This window comes from Macaca nemestrina, chromosome 7 (assembly GCF_043159975.1).
Source record: "Macaca nemestrina isolate mMacNem1 chromosome 7, mMacNem.hap1, whole genome shotgun sequence".
Classification (NCBI taxonomy): domain Eukaryota; kingdom Metazoa; phylum Chordata; class Mammalia; order Primates; family Cercopithecidae; genus Macaca; species Macaca nemestrina.
Genome location: NC_092131.1, coordinates 96,959,626 through 96,980,458, shown reverse-complemented (window position 1 = coordinate 96,980,458; position 20,833 = coordinate 96,959,626). Strand labels below are relative to the sequence as shown.

Genomic DNA, 20,833 nt, shown 5'->3' with positions numbered 1-20,833 from the left:
AATATTATTGTAACTTTTTAAAAGGATATCCATTTTTAAGATTTTTTAAAGTGACGTTGAAAAGGGTAAAATAGAAGGAATAATTGAAATGTTATAAAAAGCATAACTATAGGAGGCCTTTTATTGGATGCAAGCCAAGATTAGCCTTCCCCTTCAGAGATAAAAGGTAGCCTAGGAAGTCAAAAGTAAATCAAGTGAAATTGCTGTTTCTTTCGGCTCATGTCTGCACTCTGTGGGGTGGTCACCCACTTCCGTGCCTGTCATTTTCCCAGCTGTTCCTGGCAGTGTTTTCAGCTATATGTCTATGTACATCTGTCCTTTTCCTTCTCCTGGGAGAATCTCTCAAATCTGCTGCTTTTGTTGTCATTACGCTTTCAGACAAACCTTCTGGAATAAAATGAAACAAGTGAAATGCCAAATGAAATGCTACTAGCTTAATGGACTTCCAGTCTCCTTAACCTGTGGGTATCTGGGGCGAGGGATGGTAACATGTAGGAGGCTTGTGGAGAGAAAAGGGCAAAAGGGGAAACCTTGAGAGTAAGTATCCCGGGTAAATGCCCATTGAATAGAAATGTATTCAAAGACACTGGCTCTATGATACAAAGAGCCTTAAAATTAATTGAGTGGACCAGATGGTTTTGCCCATTTGAAGCAAATGGAGTGGATTACAAAGTAAATCTTATTTGTTGTGTTAAGAGGATCATTAATAGCAAAATAATAAAATCAACTATAATACTTTTAAAGGAAAAATGACCTTTTTCAGAAAAGGGGTTGCACAGACGCAAGTTTCTTCTTGATGTCTTCATGTTAGCGGTTACTGAATGATTAAATCATTGAATATTGTCAAAGGAAAGCTAAGTTAATAAGGTTTATAATGGGATGTTTTACCAAAAAAACAGAAGTATTAATGAAATTATTTTAAACCTGTATGAAGTGATAACTACAAGTCTAGGCCTCCTGTTCTTCAGACTGGCCAGCTATCAGGTGGGGGTTCCCACAACCCCTTTCTTGGATTCAATGAATTTCTAGAATGACTCACAAAATTTAAGGAAATATTTACTTATATTTACTGATTATTACAAAGGACACAACTCAGGAACAGCCAATTGGAAGAAATGCACAGGGCAATGGATGGGGGAATGGGTGTGAAACCTCCACACCCTCTCTGGGCACACCCTAGAGCACCTCCATGTGTTCACCAACCCAGAAGCTTCCAGAATATGGTATTTTTGTTTCTATGGAGGCTTCATTACATAGGCATAATTGGCTGAATCTTTGGGCATTGGTGTTCACGTCAATCTCTGGCCCCCTCTTCCTTCCCTGCAGGCCAGAGCTGGGGAGGACTGAAAGTTCTAACCTTCTAATCACATGTTTGGTTCCCCTAGCCACCAGCTCCCCCATCATTAGAGGCTTTCCAAAAGTCACCTCATTAACAGAAATCCAGGTGTGGTTGAAAGGGGCTTGTTATGAATAGCAAAAGATGCTCCTCTCACCTTTCTAGCTCGAGCTATTTTAGCAAGTGAGGACAAAACCAAATATTATAGCAAAGATGTTCATATCTCTCTTATCACTTAGGAAACTCCAGGAATTTTAGGAGCTTTGTGCCAGGAACCAGGGACAAAGAACAAACATACATTTCTTATTATATTACAACATCACATTAGGCAAAAATCTAAATATTTATAAGCCAGGCCTGGATGAAAGGAAGATTTCTTCCTGTTTGGCCAAGCCTGTTTAAATGAACCACCAGTAGAAGAGGATGTCCTCTACCCTTTAGGAATAACTGTGACCATGTGTCTTTGGCCCATCTAATAAAGGAGAGTATCCAACAAGAAGATGAATGGAAACATGGTATTCAGTGACTGCCAAGCAACAAAATCAGGTCATAGTCAAGACCAGTGGTTGTCAAGGTCTAGTCTGCCACTGATATGTACCTCAAGAGCTACCTAAAGGTCTGGAGAGACAGCCCTTTGGTCTGTGCTTTAAACCTTTCTGGGCAAGGATGACTGAACAAGGAGTTGGAACGGCAGCATCCACAGGGATAAGCCTGGGAGCTGTTGCATTCATCTCAGCATGGCCCAACCCATACCAGTTGAGCCCACCTGTCCCACGTTGAGGGCACTGGCACTAGGGTTTTCCTCAGTCCCCCCAGGGAAAATTTATTCTTAACATGTTTTTATTATAGTATTTTAATAGCACTTTTTAATAGACAAGTATAACCATGGTGGTTTTGCTTTCCCAATTTTATATTTCTATGAAATCTTCTAGAGGAATAAATCTAAAATGATATTTTGACTTCTGTTTATGTCTCTCCTGCTTAACACAACCCTTCTATTGTTAGGAAAGACGGGCAAATTTTTCCATCCTTGTCCATCTCTTTTCATTCTTCCTTCTGTAAGGGATTGGTAAACTAAAGGGATCTTCAACTTTCAGACTTTTTGAGTGCACATCCACATATGTATTACAGCACTTGGTTTCTTCTCTGTGTAGATCAGCTTCTACCACTGAGATGTGCTTGTCATAGACCAGGACATACAGTCACTGGGTGACTCCCCATCATAGTGAGCTGGAAGAAAGGTCTTATCCACTGAGCCCTTCTGGCTTCTGTTGTGTGTTAGACATGACAGACCATGCTTCTGGGAACTGTAACACACTCAGTGAGAGATGAACTGTTTACAAATTATAAACACACAGCCATTTTGTTCAAAACCAGAAGAGGAGAGAAACTCCTTTCTACCCAAACCATCCATCTTGAAGGTGACACTCTTTAATTGCCAGTGCTCCTTCCCACCAAATACCATCACGGACGACTGTGGAAGATAAAAGCGTGCCGGGGCCTGTTGGCACAACTTCCTCGGGAGATGAATGCTTTGCCATGTTCTGCCTGTCTCTCATGCACAGACCAGGACACTGTCTGGGGTCTGTCATTCTTTTATTGTCTGGAACAGGGATTATTGTAAAATGACATCACTGTAACCCCTTGTTCCTTAGCATTATGAAAAGTTCGTGGTAGTAACTTGTATTAGAAACCAGATTAGACTTCACAGTTTTGCCTTTTCTTTTGTGGACTTTCAGTGGTAACATAGAACTTTCAGGTAACTAGGTTTTTGCCTTTTAGGAGATGAAATATACAAGCTAAACTTTGAAGAGAGGAAATCCCTCCTTTCTAATACCTGATGGCTCATGTAAGAAATTGCTTGTTACAAGTCTAGTTTTCTAGGGACTCCAGAACAAACAGATAATAGCTAAGTTCAGCCAACAGCAATCAGTTGACATTTCCTATTTGTATTAGATTCCATATGTGGAATCCTTCCATGTGGACCTTATTTGTACGGATGGATTACAATGAAAATTGCATTAATTTTCTACACAGTAAAGGTCAGTAATTGAAGCATGAACCAAGAAACTATTGTGTAAAATGCTGTATCCCATACTTAGGAAAGGTCATGCAAGACAATAATATCTTGTTTTCATTACAGAAGGTATAAATACTTGCATTAGAGTTTCTTTCTTTTTCCAGCCCAACAATCACTTACATAGAATATTTCAGCATTTTCTATTAACATCAGGAAGAAGGAATCATAAGGGCATGTAATAAAAGAAAAAAAGCCCTGCTTAATGCTATCAAAAAGAAACAGTGCTCTAAGGCTTGCATTGTGGGTTGGTTTGTTCATAACTAGGTTGTCAGAAATAGAACTTGAATGATCTGTCCTTTTAGGATCATCAATGAAGTCACAATTGCCTGACAGTGTTTATGAAAAACAATATGACCCTTTTATATCAGTTGTAGATGAAAAACAGATATGGACATTTTCCTTTAAGGAAATAAGAAACATCCATTTTTGTTGATTGATTGAGGAGCATATTATAATGGAAGGATGCAAATGGATATTGTATCTATATTCTATTTTCACAAATTAGTTTGTCATTAAAATTTAAGTACAGTTTAAACTATCAATTTCAGTGTTTAAAATGATTTTCCGTCCTCTAAATTGATTAGCCAGTCCCTTCCTCATTGCCCAGACAGGGCCTTCTTAGTGAGAGAAGCACATGGCATGTATCTAGAAGGAGTTCTCACTGTGAATTAACCTGTAGAGTCCTTTGGATGATGTGGTTAAGTCCACCGTGCCTCGTTCCCTGTTTCCTTGTGCCAGAGAGAGAGAGGAGATGATCTATAATATCCTAATCAGAGAAAACTCTTGTTCATGGAGGTCTTCTTACAATCTAACAACAAGAGTAGTTTTGTCTATAATTCATTTGTGCTTTTGTTTTTTTTTTTTGTTTTTTTTTTTTTGTTTTTTTTGAGACAGAGTCTCGCTCTGTCGCCCAGGCAGGAGTGCAGTGGTGCCATTTCGGCTCAATGCAACCTCTGCCTCCCACGATCAAGTGATTCTAGTGCCTCAGCCTCTGGAGTAGCTGGGACTACAGGCATGTGCCACCACACTGGGCTAAGATTTGCATTAGAGATAGGGTTTTACCACGTTGGCCAGGCTGGTCTGAAACTCCTGGCCTCGTGTGATCCGCCTACCACGGCCTCCCAAAGTTCTGGGATTACAGGCATAAGCCACCATGCCAGGCCTGTTTGTGCTTTCTTCAGAATGTCTAAAACATAGTAAATTGGTTAGATTAGTAATTTTTAAAACTATGACATGAGCAGTGATACTTACAATGATAAAGTGTTGTATTTTTAAGAAAATAAAAAGCCAGAGAGTATCTTTGAATGGTTAACAATAGTTACACGTGCACACACTCACCTTCAGGGATATACAATTTATATACAGGGCATATTGTAAAAGACCTGGTTATGGATGATTTTCAGGGGAATAAAGTGTATGGGCATTCTAATTTAAGTCCTTTTAATTTGATTTAATATGGTTTTTAGTGATGAAGTGACTTAATTGCTAACATTTTTATCATACTATCTTTCAAACCTTTTATAGTGAAGTGGATTCCAGCCAATTCTTAATTATCAGTTTATGCATGTTTTGGATGAGAGGGGGTTGCCTTCCCAATTTCCTGTAGTCCTTTGGCAAATCTACTTGCTCAGATACTCTTTTTAAAAATCAAACTCTCATTCTTAAAAATGTTTTGACCTCATAACCTTTAGAAGTCATCCAGAAATATTATCAATCTGGCCTTTTTGAACATTATTCAGAGCATCCTTCTTATTATCAAGCTCACTAATATTCCTAGTACAAGTAGATCTTTCTGATTTCTAAGGATTATAGTATGTTATTCTCAAATATTATGAAATGTGATATGCTAGACTCGGATGAATTACCTATCCTTCTCTTAGCGAATGTGCAATTGTCTGACCAAATATCGTCAGAGGCTCTGATTTTTTCATAGTTTATATAGATTGAGTATCCCTATTATAAATACTTGAAATCCAAAATGCCGCCAAATTTGAAACTTTTAAACTCTAATTATCAAAGGAAATGATCACTGGAACATTTTGGATTTCTGATTTTTAAATTAGGGATGATCTACCAGCATGATGCATATATTCCCAAATCCCAAAACAATCCAAAATCCAGAACACTTCCGGTTCCAAGCATTTTGGATAAAGGATACTAAACCTGTATTGCATCTAGATATTTGTTTCCCGTTACTTAGAATTGTCACATCATGAGGAGGTAGAAGACATTGGACATTGCATCCTGATTATCCACAAGTGATTGGTTTTCTGAAAATAGTAGCTATGTCTTTTGTATTTAAAAATAAATCCAATTGAGACCATCCTGGTCAACATGGTGAAACCACATCTCTACTAAAAATACAAAAATTGTCTGGGCATGGTGGCACACACCTATAGTCCCAGCTACTCAGGAGGCTGAGGCAGGAGAATTGCTTGAACCAGGAGGCGGAGGTTGCAGTGAGCCGAGATCGCGCCACTGCACTCCAGCCTGGTGACAGTGAGACTCCATCTCAAAATAAATAAATCCCTCATCCGTTTTACTGTGACTCACCCAATTATCCAATGAGTTTATGAGATAATTGATAGAAAGGGGGGAATACCACTTTTTTCTTCAAGGGAAAAATAATCACTGGAATAAAATATTAAATAAAACAAGAATAATAAAACAAGGCCTTTTCAAGTAAGAATTATTTAAGCAATTAGATTTATAAAAATATTAATATTTTAGAGTGTTTACAATTTGCAGACTGCTTTTATATGCAGTAGCTCTGTCAGTACTCAAAACAAAATATTAAGTTTCATAGTATATTCTCTTGTCTACAAATGAACAAACCAAGGCTAAGAGAATTTCAGTAGCATATCAGATTTCTCAGCCAGGATAGTGGCAACACTCAAACCCATCTCTTCTGGTCTAAATCTTATTTTTGACCATGCTCCATTGTTGTGAAGGAAACCTGTCGTTAATTTATTGGTTCATTTTTCTGCATTATTTTGCCAACATTTATTGATGTCTTTGTACCAGAGTCTCTATGAATACAAAAATTACAACCATAACCAAGGTGTTCATAGTAAATAACCCCAATGCCCTAAGATTATTGCCTTCATCAAGGTTTGTAATGTTGTAAATGCTATGTTGGGAAAGAGAGGAGAAATGCTAGGTGAGGCAGGACTGCTAAAAGGAGGTGATGTTTGAGCTGAATCTTAAAGTAATAATAATTACTTAACTTGTTCCATTGCCGAATCACATAAATATATTATCTTATACCCACTCCTTTACTGTACCTGGGAGAAAACTAAAGGATTCACACAGCTAAACCAGCAACTGCCGCTCCTGGTATATTTATCTACAATAGTTACAGTTATAGAAAACCATTAGCCCTGTTTACCTTGTGGTGGCATGGCGTTCTGTCACTTAGTGCAGAGTGACTTTTAATGAAATCAATCTTTCAAGGGTCTAGGTTCCAAATATTTTTTTCCCTAATCTGTTGCCAATTTTTCAGTTGTATTTTATGAGTATCTTCCTATTGAGCTGATTGTTTATTCCTTTTACCTTTTCAACCCTATTATTTGATACTAGATGAGATCCATGTTGCAGGCCACACATACAAAAAAAAGTGTTGGTAAATACCAGTACAGTGTGTAAGTGCTTTATGTAATGAACAGATAGAGCAATATAAAACCACTTAGAAATGATATTGATTCAAAATCCAAATACTGTTTTATATTCATTTCCCAAAGCAAAAGAACTACTTGAGAAAGAAGTACACTCCAGAAAGAGTACAGATCTCCCCACTCCATTTTAATAGCATGAGCTGTGGAGTTAACTGTCGTGTGTGTGTGTGCGCGCGCGCGCGCGCACTCGAGTCCACATCCGCGTCCCTGCATGCCCACAAAAGTGCCTCATGGGAAGAAATTCTTAATGACAGTTCCTGGTGCATTGCTGGGATTCCCAAAGAATAATTTTTAATTTCATGTATCAGAAATATTGCTGCTTGTTCTTTGTTATGACAGATGCTAAGCTTTTTTTCATGCTAAACGCCACTCAATCTATTTCTAATGTTTATAATTTTCTAAGTTTTCAAATTATAGCCTTTTAATATTCAGTGGGATGAAACAGACCAAACATATTCTTGCTTAAAGTCTAAAGGTATATTTTTGCATCTTTAGTCTAGATGATTGAAATTACTGGGGGGATTTTGAGATAAAAATTTTTGTGTTAATCTCTTCTGAGAATTCTGTTCATCCTGTGACAACTACTACTCAGTTTTTAAGAATGTCAAAAGGATTTTTTCTGACATGGTCAATTTTCAGGACTCTGTCTCTAGTTTTGCTTGGGGAATTAATAGAGAAATGAGAAGTTTTCTAAATCAGAACATGTAGGAGAGATTTAAAGTAACACCCTGATTATATAATTAATTCTTAGTTGTAAATTCATTTTGATGGTGTTAATTCTCTGCCAGAGGCTTGAAGCTAGTTTATTGCACCTACAGTGCTATACTCATTGGAGACACAACGTCAATAAGGCCTTAAGGAAGGAAAGATTTGCCCTCTGATTTTTAAAATGTTTTTTCTTTTTTAAAAAAGAACAATTGTGTTACAACACAGACACATTATTTGTTCTCAGTTCAACTGCTTACAGAAGTTAGCAAAAATACTCAATCCTTTTAACGTTTTATAAATGAATAATGAAAAATGGTGGGCTTGTATTCGTCTTCATATGATGCATATTTTTAAGTTACCAAGTTAGTTTGTTATTTTTCTCACAATGAATGCCACTCTTTATTGTGTGTTAAAAAAAAAACAAGGAAACCTTATGAAATTTGAAAAAATCCATGCTTTCATCTCTTCATTATTTGGTGATGCAGACTTGCTCACAAAGTAGACCCCTAAAGCATGTGCATTTTACTTATGCTTCCACATTTTTTCACATTTGTAATGAGAAGTGATACTCCTCTTTTTCAAATGTAGGAATCTAAAACTATGTATTTAGCCATAATAATCTTGTTCATTTATTTAATCACACCAGTGGCCTTCACTATTTTTATTACACATTTCCCTCTGTAAATTGGAAGCCTTATATGTTAAGGGAAAACAGAAGCACATGTGACAGCAGTTCTGTCTTTCTGAATGAATCACTGTTACTCTTCCTAGGCAGTTTGGTAGCAACAGCAGATGTAATGTTGTGTTTGCTAAACTGTGTTATCACCACATTCCCTGGTTCAATCTGAAACGTGTAAATAAAGCCAGCATGATGCAGATGGAACTGCAGATGATCTTTCATACAACTCAGGGCAACATGAGTAGACTTGTCCTGGAAGATCATTTTCTTTGAAACTTAAATTAATCCCAGTATTCTTTAAACTAGACAAAAGGTTGTTCCTTCTTTTGTAGCTTTGCCTTCTTGAAGGGAAGTAACTTGTGTTTATGAAGCACCTGGAATATACTAGGTAATTTACATATGTGACAATATTTAATTTTCTCCACACTCCAATCAGAGTAATGACAATGATCTACATTTTCCAGATACTGAACTTGAAATTCAGAAAGGGTAAAGAATTTGCCATGATCACCAGGCTAGTAGATGACATGACAGGACCAGAGTTGAACCCTGTTCTCTGACTCCATGGTCTGCTGTATATAACATCATTTAACTTCCCTGGACTTCAGTTTCCTATACATAGAAATACTAATACTAACGGCTATGTAATACATCCTGTGATATGTCCATTGGTATATTGCTAGATATAAAGAGAAAAGACCCATAAAATCAGTAGTATCTTTTTTTAAAAGAGATAAATTTTGCAGTACAGAGAGTGAAAAGAACATTTGCTATTAGGATGATTAAAATGATAGAGGTATAATGCAAATTGAGAGAACAAAGACAGTAGTCAGCATAGACCGGCATCCTTAGGAAGAGGATTCACAAAAGCCATCAAGCTTGAGTTGGGCCTTTCAGTCATTCTGCTATATTTATAAGGCCTAGAATCTTCTCTCAAACTGCAAGCATTTGCTTATTTCTTGGGTTGATGTAAATAATTATTTAATACTACTATAAACCTGATAAACTATTTTTGTCTTGCATCCATTTATTTCGCCATCAAACAAGCACTGTAGCAGCACTGAGGATGGACCCACCACAATTGTTGGTGCTAAGAACACAGGATCAGATAAAACAGCCTGGTCTTATCTGTTGATCCCCCAGTTCCAGCAGGGTATAGCCAAAAAGAGGGTAATGGAAGATATTAATGAAGCATCCAAGCTACAAAAATATAATCTTCTTGTAGCATAGAAGCTACCATATCTTGATAAACACACATTGTCCAAAGGCCATTTTTAAAGCCTTTCAGAGAGCAAAAACTACATTTACTGCTAACCATAAAGATACCTGAACTCAGATGGAAATTTTCCCTCTCTCACATGAGTAGCAAATGCCTAGTTCAGGCATTTTAAGGAAGGGGTGGAAACACATGAAAAAACGTGTTTTTTTGTTGTTGTTTTTCTTTCTCCCTGTCTAGAAGATACTCTGGAAATAATTGGTTCTTTTCTTTACTAAATAATTTAAGGGAAAGTAATTCAGGTTCACCACAGATCCCTGTTTTCCCAGAAAGTTTTCATTTACTAATTATCCTCATTTTTAAACTATTGTATTTAATATATCCACTATAACAAGGTGGGATGTGTTGCTTAGGCTTTCAATTTAAGCTTTCAGCTGTTTCTGTGGTCATTACTAGTAGCCCATGAGATGCATGCACTGTGACCAGAGTTCTCAAAGACTAACACCAGGTTAACTGTAACAACCAGGAATGACCCATCTCTATTTTCCTGACTCTTTTCAGGGGCTGAGTGACTAGCATCCAGCTTTAAAGGAAAGCTTTTGCATGGTCCATAATAAAACAAAGTGCTCTCACATGAGCTAATCCCTTCTTGCTTCTGGCAGTGGTAGAAAGCATGTGATATCTACGGGCCCATTAAGCTGTGGCCACTGCCACAGGGCCTGTAAGATTCAGGAAGCTTTCAAATTGCCTATTCAGAATGGTTAGTAAGGGAGATAAGAAATAGGGTAGGTGTATGTTAAATATTGCATAATTTAAGCCTTCCTACTAAGAGAATAAAAAGTAGGCTGAACACTCTTAGAATATACTATTTTACTCACTGTAGTGAGTAAATGTGCACTTTTTTACTTTTTAAATATGTAAATAAAAACACAGATTACATATTTAATGAATAATCATGTAGAGATAGTACATTTCTCCAACAGTTGTAGATAAATGTTTACATTTCTTCTCTACCCTGGGGCCTTGACTTGATCATGTCACTGACATGTAAAAACCTAAGTCACAAACCTGCCGAAGAGGCCTCAACAGCTACTTCAGGAGGAAGTATCTAAGAAAATCGTTTCTGAAAACATTATTTTAATGCATACAGCTAAAAATGTGCGTTGATATCTCTCTCTGTGGAGCATGACTTTTCATTTAGATCAAATGACTATTTCTTCTGCATTAATTTATATCATTTTCCATTTCAAGATTTCATTGTACATATATGAAAAATGACCAGGTAGCTGTTAATCTTCCTGCTAAAGGATGCAAGCACAGTATCAGAGAAATTTGTGAAATTATTTTCATTTTTTAACCTAATATATGAAAACAAAATAAACCTTTGCAAGTTAACTCTACAAATACTGTAATTTCTAATATCAGAAATGCCACTATAAATTTAAACATTTATTATCGAGAATTATTTAACTTTACAATGATAATATGAATGCAAATTTTGATGGAGCAAATATTGCAACTAATAAGATATTCCTCCAAAATGAAGAAATATGAGGCAGAAATGTACTTGGTGTTGGCTGTGATGCACTAATTATTCATTAATTGCATCAAGACAAGTGATAATTTTCCACCACTTGCAAAGTTCTAGTGTCCACACTTATAATTTTTTTATATACACAGTTGGGATATCAACAAGGTTGTGTGATAAAGATACATCACATATAAAAATAAACATCAGCATGGCAGTATGTACTTTTTCTTTACCCATTATCATTTTAGGAAGGTTTGAACCTTTGAAGATACCTCAGTTAACTTAAACATTCTCCAAAATTGGACTCTTTTGTGGAAAAAATAACCTCCTCTAAATTATGGTCATAATCAGTTGGAAAGTTTTATTCAAAATTTTTTATGACTGAAGTACTAACTTCTATTTTTGGAAGCTTTTTCTGAATGGAAGTGATTTTTTTTTTTTAAGTGGCGAAAAATCACTTCATTTTTCTATGAAAGCAACATATAAAAGGTCAAATACTATGCATGATTCAATTTTTCAATTCTGAAGTTATACTTTAGGTTATTTTTATTATTATTTTATTAGGTGGAGTCTCGCTCTGTGGCCCAGGCTGGAGTATAGTGCCGCGATCTTGCCTCACCGCAACCTCTGCCTCCCAGGTTCAAGCGATTCTCCTGCCTCAGCCTCCCTAGTAACTGGGATTACAGGCGTGTGCCACCACAACAGGCTAATGTTTTATATTTTTAGTAAAGACGGAGTTTTACCATGTTGGCCAGGCTGGTCTCGAACTCCCAACCTCAAGTGATCTGCCCGCCACGGCCTCCCAAAGTGCTGGGATTGCAACTCCTGGCCTAGATTGTTTTATGGGAAGAATTCTTATGATTTTTAATACAATAAATATACATTCTGACCATTAATGGAAAGAAATTTAGAAGGCATTTATTTTTCAGCATACATTTTGTTAAATGTTCTAACATATTGTCTTGAAAAAATGTTTGACAGGAAAAGTTCCTGTGAATGAATACAAAAATATAGTGCCTTTGAAAATATTTGGGATGAAGTATATACAGATTTCAATATTTTAAAAATAGATCGAGAATATTGTCCATGTACCACATTTTTGTTGTGAGTTTTCAAGGTACTTAAGTGCTCATAGAAAGTGTTATTTTTTTTAGACAGTCTTGCTCTGTCGCCAGGCTGGAGTGCAGTGGTGCCATCTCGGCTCACTGCAACCTCTGACTCCCTGGTTCAAGCAATAATCCTGCCTCAGCTTTAACTGCAAGCACGCGCCACCACACCCAGCTAATTTTTGTATTTTTAGTAGAGACGGGGCTTCACCATGTTGGCCAGAATGGTCTCCATCTCCTGACCTCGTCATCCGCCCGCCTTGGCCTCCCAAAGTGCTGGGATTACAGGCGTGAGCCACTGTGTATTATTCATTAAAATTATGGTCTACAGTGGAGTCAATTAAGGTGTCAATTTGATGACAGCTCTGAAGGTGATTGATAACAATTTCATGGAATATTAGAAATAAAAAGATGCCACTAAAAAGTACGTTCTTTTGAAAAGTAATCCTGACGTGGGTAGACAGTTGTAGCTAGTAACTGACTAAAATATATGAATGTATATCACAAATAACCCTCCTTCTTGTGTCATTTTAAAATATCCAGATGATCAACAAATTTAATGCACAAAATTCTATTTATTTGAAAATAATGTATTTGTGAAATAAAAATGGAATAGTTTTGTAGGTCCACCAATATAATAAAACCAAGTTATCAGTTCATCCATATTTCAAAAATTAATTCTGTTTACTTCTACTCTTAAAAAACAAGTCCAGATGATAAGTTCTTCTGGTACTCAAGATATAGTAAGACTCTTTAGCCTAGTCTTTGGATATTTAATACTCCAAACATCAAATTCATTATAAAGTAACAGGACTCGTGAGCATCGTTATTTTGGCATACTAACTCATGCTTTCTTCACAACCAGAACCTCACTATTTGGGTGTTTCATAGGGGGAAAAAAATTGAAATAGGAAGTTTTGATTAAATTGAGTGACATGGAAACTTGAGTCATTTTCCAAGAAATTGTTTTGACCTAAACTGGATGCTGCCAAAAAGAGGAAGCCACTTTTGGCCTTTGGGTCAAACTCCCTCGTTCTTTCAAATGTTCCTTTATAAACATGAATACTTATGTGGCAGACAGAGCTGGGTTTTCACCATTGTGCCCATTAATAGATGTCAGTGGACTCATGAATTAGTACGCTCTGGCAGCATATCTAATTTTTGACACAAACTGCTTGAGGAATTAGAGTAAGGGGAAAAAATTCAAATTAGGATAAACAAGTACAAGTATCTTGAAAGTTTGATGTTGCAAAAGGAAGCAATGAACCTGGTTTTCCTTCTGCACAGAATGAATGGATAAAGGAGTAGTCTTGTTGGTAAGAATTTATTCAAACCATTGCAGTACCCTTTACTGGAGAGGGGGCGGCAGTGAGGCATTCCAGCCTGTGTTCTTCCTTTGTTTCAGCCAAGTAGTTTCATAAAGGCAGATGCAAGAAGGGAGATTTGTGCTTTTCAAGATTTGTGCCATATTGGTGCTTTTACCTGCAATCCCTATTGGCAGTGGGTTCTCTTTCACTCCATCCATGGCTCCAATTTGATGGAACAAAGGATACAAGATGAAAATGATTTTATTTTTTCCTTTTGCAGCACAGATGGTATTATAGGAATGTCCTCTTAAATTTAGAAGTGTTTGCTTCATAGTTTAGTACAATTGTCACCCAACTAAAATTCTATGTGGGAAAAAAGTTTTGTAAGAGCTGTTTGAGGTTTTAGATTTCATACAATAGGTGTAGTGGCTACAATGACCCAGAGAGACAGGAGTTGAGAGCTCATTGACTACATCCCAATTACAGCAAAGTCCACAGGAGAGCTAGAACATAGCATCAGAATATTAAAAATAGTGTAAAAATACTACTCTTTAGGGAATCTTCTGACATTTGAGTGATTTCTAAGTAACCTGCATTACTGTTAGTTACCTGGCATGGTAAAACACATGTTAGGTTTTCTATAAACAAAGTAAGGATAATATTGTTAGAAAGCTGAATTCCATTTCACATGAAGCATTGGAGATTAAGGAAGATGAGTGTATATGTGCTTCCAATGTCATGAGGAGATCACAATCAATTGCTGATCATCCTGGAAGGGAATAATCTGGGTAGGCTGCCGCCCCAGTAGTACACTGTAGGATTACTTTGTAGCATGTCCACAGCTGCTTGCTTTGTTTCTGAAGTGGTTGCCAAAGGATGGATGAAATGTTATCAGGCTAGCAATATATTTAAAACATGCTTAAAAATGCAGCAGAGTTTGACTAAGATGTTCCAGTACTAGGAATCATACTACCTCTGTCTCCAACATGCCAGGAACATTTCTGATAGGAGAGGAATATAGGGTGATCTTGCAGAAAACCTGTGGAGACAGAGAGGACGTCAGAGTTAGCCAGACTGACGGGATTGCGGAGTTCTGTGAGGGATGCAGCAGCCTCCACAGAAAAGTGAAGTGCTTGGTTCTGTGAGGCTTTCCTTCATCACTTCATGACAATGAGGTAGCAACTGAGGCTTGCACATTAGGAGTGGTAGCATCTGAGTGAGTGAACAGATTTTTCTGGGGGCGGGGGAGTCCATATTTAAGTTGTAAAACAATGATTTATCTCTTGTAGTCACTCTATTGGTAAAAAGCTTGTTATTATAACATGGTATAATACTTTCTGTATCGGCATGTTAAAAAATGAAGTCACAGTTAAGTCTTGCTTTTATGTTTTCCAGGAATCGGAGAAAAAGGGGTTGATCGAAAGAATCTATATGGTTCAGGATATTGTTTCAACTGTTCAAAACATCTTGGAGGAAATAGCTTCTTTTGGAGAAAGGATTAAAAAGTAAGTTCTAAATTTGTGTTGTGATGTTTGAAGTAGACCTGCTATCCACAATGACAGCGGGGTTATGGCAGTGGGGTGGGAGAAAGGGAGGTCAGAAAATACAAACATGAACTAAAGCAACACTCTTGGGTTAGCCTGTCTGACTTCGGTTGACTTCTTAACTTCACAGTTGGGTGGTGCCTCACAACTGGGGTGACCATAAGGCCTAGTTTATTCCAGTCACCCCAGCATAAATATTAACAGTGTCCCTTTTCACTCAAAAATATATCAGTTTGGGTGATAACTTATAGATATTTAAAATGTTACCCTATTCAGAAATAAAAAGAGAAGCAAATGCGCTAAAAAGGAGCCTTTTCTATCTGAACCACGGAACTTAGTAAATGCCTTGAGTAACTTTTCTCTCCAATTCTCCAAAGAAAGATACATATCTAGTACCATCATAGATGGATAAATGTGAAGTTAGTTCACCACATATATGGATGTCTTAGGACAGGATACTACTCTCTGGCCTTTTTTAGAGAAAGTTGGCAATATTTTCAGCTTTGTGGGACATATGGTCTCTGTCCTGACTACTCAACTCTGTTGTTAAAGTGTAAAAGGAGTAACAGTTAATAGGTAAATGAATGGGTATGATATGCTTTCCAATAAAACTTTATTTATAAAAACAGGTAACATGCTGGATTTGATTCACAGTCTACCCACAGCTTGCCACCCCCATCTTAGGATGTGATAGCTAAACTGTCTAATGGAACTCCAGTTAAGATTAGACTGTAGATTCATATGTTTTGTTTTGTTTTATACATTATCAACTCTGCATTACTTAGTTTTCATTTGGCACCAATAAATGGAAGGTTTTTAATTTTTTTTCATTTGAATTATTAACTTACTTCCCCCTTTAATCTAGAATGGTATCAACCATGTTCTTTCTAAGGATTAATTCTTACTTTGTTGGTCGTGTCTACGTGGATCATTCTAGTTTCTTTAAGTAAAGAATAATTGTTTTGGAATTGCATGGGTAAACAGATTAAAAGTGGTGCTAAAAAACAAGTGAAAGTCTTATGCATTAAAATGCAAGGAATCCATAAATGATATTAACATCAGAAAATATAAGTAGTTAATATGCAACTTTATGTAAATACTAATGTTCTTAGTTGCAGTCAATGAAATTGCCCTTGAATGCCCATTTATTATAAGCATAGTTAACATGTATGTTTAAAAAATAAGTTATAAACTACTTTTAAACAAAGTTGATGAATTTTTATTGAATTTACACAGTTATACCCATTCTTAATATCTTAAGAAAAAACAACAGAAGTTTTGCTCACAGATATGATGCCTATATGCTTTATTCTTGTAGGTTTCATATCAATTGGCAAAAGATTCTTGCATTTACCCTCAAAATGTTTACTATAAACATATTTGGAAGTAAACATGAATAGTAAAATGAGGAGGGTATCATAATTCTTTATTCATTTCCTCACTCAACTATCAGTTTTTGAGTTTCAGACACTGACATGGTCTAAGAATGAGAAATACATCCATAATTACAATAGTGATAGCAACACCGACTGTTATCGCATGCCAGCCAGGCACTCTTCTAAGCCCTTTAAACAGACTAGCTACTTTGAAGAGCTACTTAAAGGAGTAGGATTACATCATTCAAACAACCCTATAAAGTAAGGGTTGTTAATATCCTCATTTTACAGATGAGGAAACTGAATCACAGAGTGATTAAATTTGTAGTCCAAGATCACACAACTAGTAGCTATGTAGCTTGGATTGGAACCTGTCCTCCTCATTACTACACTATAATGTCATTATCCTCAAGGAATCTCTATTTCAATGAGGGAGAAACAGAGTAATAGCCAATTAGAATTCAGTAGCATTAGTAGTAGGGAGCGGTAAGAGAGAATTCTGGGAGAGATCTGATCAGCCCAGGAAGAGATGTAGGAGAAAGACAGACCGCGGGCAATTCTGAAGCAGAAGAAACTTATCAGCATCTCTGAGAATAGGAAGAGATAGCTGGGCAAAGAATTGATGAATGAGGGATTCAGGAGTGGACAGCCCTTGTGCCAATGCTCAAAGCTCAAGACTGTGTGGGAGATACAGGGAGATGTAAGGGATTTAGTGTGTCCATGCCATGGAGGTGCGGTTGGCAATGCCTAGAGATGAGGCATGTCATGCAGACCTTGAGGAGACGGCAAAAGTCAATGGAAGAAAGTTCAGTGAGGGACGTATTGGCAGCAAGGAGGATAAGAGGACACAGAGTGGGGTCAAGACCCGGGAAGGAAGATCATGTTGTTTGGTAAAACTGTCTCCATTCTCGAACATCTCTAAAAGACAAATGTGGCTGTTGTGCAGTTGATAATGTAAAAGGAAATGTGTCTGAGGAGAGAAGAGGGCAGAGTGATTTAAACAGGCTCCCAACCCTCCAGTGCTTTGAGGGGCAGCTGTGCCCAGCACAGCTGTAGTGGCCATGTCTGAGATGTGTCTTCAGCCCATGAACAGAGTACTGTTCTGCCCAGCTGCAACACAGGAAGGCTTTCTAAGGCTCAAATCCTATTAATTCTTGGCCATTCATTATTACAGTGACCTTAAAGTCCCTGCTGGGCATTCAAGTGGGATGTCATGTGTAACCCTGTTGGAATTCCATTGTAACTCAGTGCTTAAGAACCAGGAAAACTTTTATTCAACTCTTGGCAACTGGCAAAAATATAGAAATACATAAAACTCTCAGATCAAGGCTTCCCTGATACTGATGAGGGGGGACCCCAATGGTGTTGCATTTATGTGGAATGAACTGTATTCCTTTTTTCCTACTCTTCTCTAGTCACCTTCCCTAATATTACACAAATTTTAAATGAATGTATGTATGAAGCCAAAATATTTTACTCAACATGTAGCATTTGGCTGGGCACGGTGGCTCACATCTGTAATTCCAGCACTTTGGAAGGCTGAGGTGGGCAGATCACCTGAGGTCAGGAGTTAGAGATCAGCCTGGTCAACATGGTGAAACCCCATCTCTACTAAAAATACAAAAATTAGATGGGCATGGTGGCACATGCCTGTAATCCCAGCAACTCAGGAGGCTGAGGCAGGAAAATCACTTGAACCTGGGAGGCAGAGGTTGCAGTGAGCCGAGATGGCACCACCACACTACAGCCTGGGCAACAGAGTGGGGCTCTGTCTCAAAAAACAAACAAAAAAACAAAAACCATGCAACATTTATGCTAGACAGTAGGCAGAGCAGTGCAGGAGAGTGAAGCGTATCATATGTTCTATCATTATGGAGTGAGGGCTCTAACCCTTGCATCCTTGAGTGGCTAGGGAAATCTCCACAGAGGAGATACTGAGATTAAGGTAGACCTAAAATAGGCAAGTTATTCCTACAAATGTTCCAGGGTAAAACTTAGAAGCTACCTTCATAAGAAGTACAACTTCCCTGGGTAGGAATGATGTGAAAAATACTAAGCAGAAGATGGGCAAGCAGGTTAAGTTAAGTGGTTGCAATCCTGAGGTTAAGTGGGGTTGGAATCCAGATTTGATTCCAGTTAAGTGGTTGGAATCCAGGTTAAACAGGGCTGGAATCCTGATGGGGCCATGGGGAATGAGAGACAGATGCATTTTGTGTTTAATTCAAGAGTGACATATCAAAAGGGACAAAGAGTGAGGACAGAAAGATCAAGGAGGGGGCCAGGTGTGAGGAAAGCAATCACAGGCTAATGTAGAACCATGCATATGTGAAGGAAAGACTTTAGTAGAAGACAGGACACAATAAGAACCTACAGCAGAATATGACCAGTAGTTTTCATTTCCCTGGGAAGAAGAGTCAGAGGACCTCACTTATCTAAGCCCTGGAAACAAGGAAATAATCTCATTGACACAAGGTCAGTGCAGTGGGGCAGCCAGTTGGGGGCGACTCAGAGAATATACCTGCACCCACATTTTGGGATGTGGTCATAATCACAATAAGACACTTTGTAAAACAACATTTTCAACAAAATCAACATGCCTGTAATCCCAGCAACTCGGGAGGCTGAGGATTTAGAAAACGATGTTCTTCCATATTAGTGAGCCCATGTGGTTGAATGAATGAAGAGGATTCCTTGAGTTTTTTCATTAATTGAGAAGTTAAAGTCATTTGTTTCATAAGGGCCCAAGTCAGGGATTACCTCTGAGGATTTAGGGAACTCTCAAGTCAGGAAAACTGGGGAAATCTATGAAAATGTTGTTTTACAAAGTGTCTTATCTTGAGATGGGAAAGCTTTGATTTACCAAGCTTCTTCAACTTCGGATTTTCTATGGAAGATGTTCTATAATACACGGGGAAAGAGTCTAGTAAGGTTTTAAGTGTTAGGGGTATTGCTACTGAGTGTCTTTGAATTAAATCCTCAACATTATAAACAGGAATATTCAGCTAGATCACATGAATAACATGGGCTTACTTACATTTTTTTAAAGTGCCTACTACAGAAGCAGTGAAGATGGGATCGTAAGCCCATTTTCTGAGTTCAAATCCCAGTTTTGTCACTGGAAGTGAATGATCTTAGGCAACTTATTTAACTTTTAGGACTCAGGGTCCTCATCTGTAGGATGGGAATAACAATAATGAGTTTTGCTTCATAAAATTTAAATGAATTAGTACATATAAAGAGTTTAGACCAGTGGATGACAGGTAGTAATCACATAAAAATATTAACTATTGTGAGTATTATTTTTTGGCCACTGACTTGACTTTCTTCCTCTGTGTCTTAAATAAATCCAGTGAATGTCCCCTGCCCTCCTTCTAAACCATTTTAACACAGAAGTTGTACTTCTGAGGTGCCAAATTTTTGAGAAATCTAAACTTGTGGGTTGCTGAGGGGAAAATGCATTAGTCAACTGACCTGGCTCTTAGAAGGCAAATCTGACAGGCTATGTGGGAGAGTGAGTGTGTCGCCCAACCCCATTTCTAGAAAGCACATGACACACAATACACTTGTACACACACAACTGTTGGGATCTTTATTAGGACTGCGTTAATTGGGAAAGAATTGATATCCCAATACATGTTTAAGTTTTCTAATAGATGAGCTTGTTATATCCCACTGTAATATCTCTTTAGATTGTCTTTAATTTATCTCATTATTATTTTAGAGTTTTCTGTATAGAAGTCTGACATTTTTTTGTGAAATATATTCCTGAGTACTTGATAGTGTGGTGTCAGTTTAAATGGCATCTTTTTTCACATTTCATTTTCTACCTGTTACTCACATATAGACATGAAATTAATTTTTCTGCTTTGTTTCTAATAGTCGTGGTAAACTTAGTTATCTTATTTTTATGTGAAGATTATTATTCTGGATTTTTTTCTTAGATAAATGTATCATGTAAGAATAATTTTTTCTTCATTTTTCCATCCCTTACACATTTCATTTTCTTGACTTGCTGTACTGGCTATTAGCTGTCATACAATGTGGATTAGAATTGGTATTTTGAGGCATTCTTTCCTCTTGGGATCTCAGAAAGAAAGCTTTCAACATTTCACCCTCAAGAATGATGTTTGCTGTAGGTTATTGTAAATATGCTTTATCAGATAAAAGAAGTTCGCTTTTTATTCCTAGTTTGCTGTGAGTTTTTATTTTGAACATGAGTTGAGCTTTTCTTTCCCTAACATTTTTGCCTGCATTCATTGAAATGATGTTATTTTTC

At 37.3% G+C, this 20,833-nt stretch overlaps 1 protein-coding gene across 3 annotated transcripts in view; it reads left to right on the top strand.

Moving 5' to 3' along the window:
* The window catches only part of LOC105479363 (multiple C2 and transmembrane domain containing 2), a 262,013-nt gene that overhangs the window by 220,171 nt on the left and 21,009 nt on the right, over nt 1-20,833 (top strand). For all 3 annotated transcript variants that reach the window (XM_011737316.3, XM_071100616.1, XM_011737317.3), the window contains one exon: nt 15,033-15,142. In XM_011737316.3, coding sequence (XP_011735618.2) covers nt 15,033-15,142 — 110 coding nt within the window. The remainder of the gene's footprint in view (nt 1-15,032; nt 15,143-20,833) is intronic.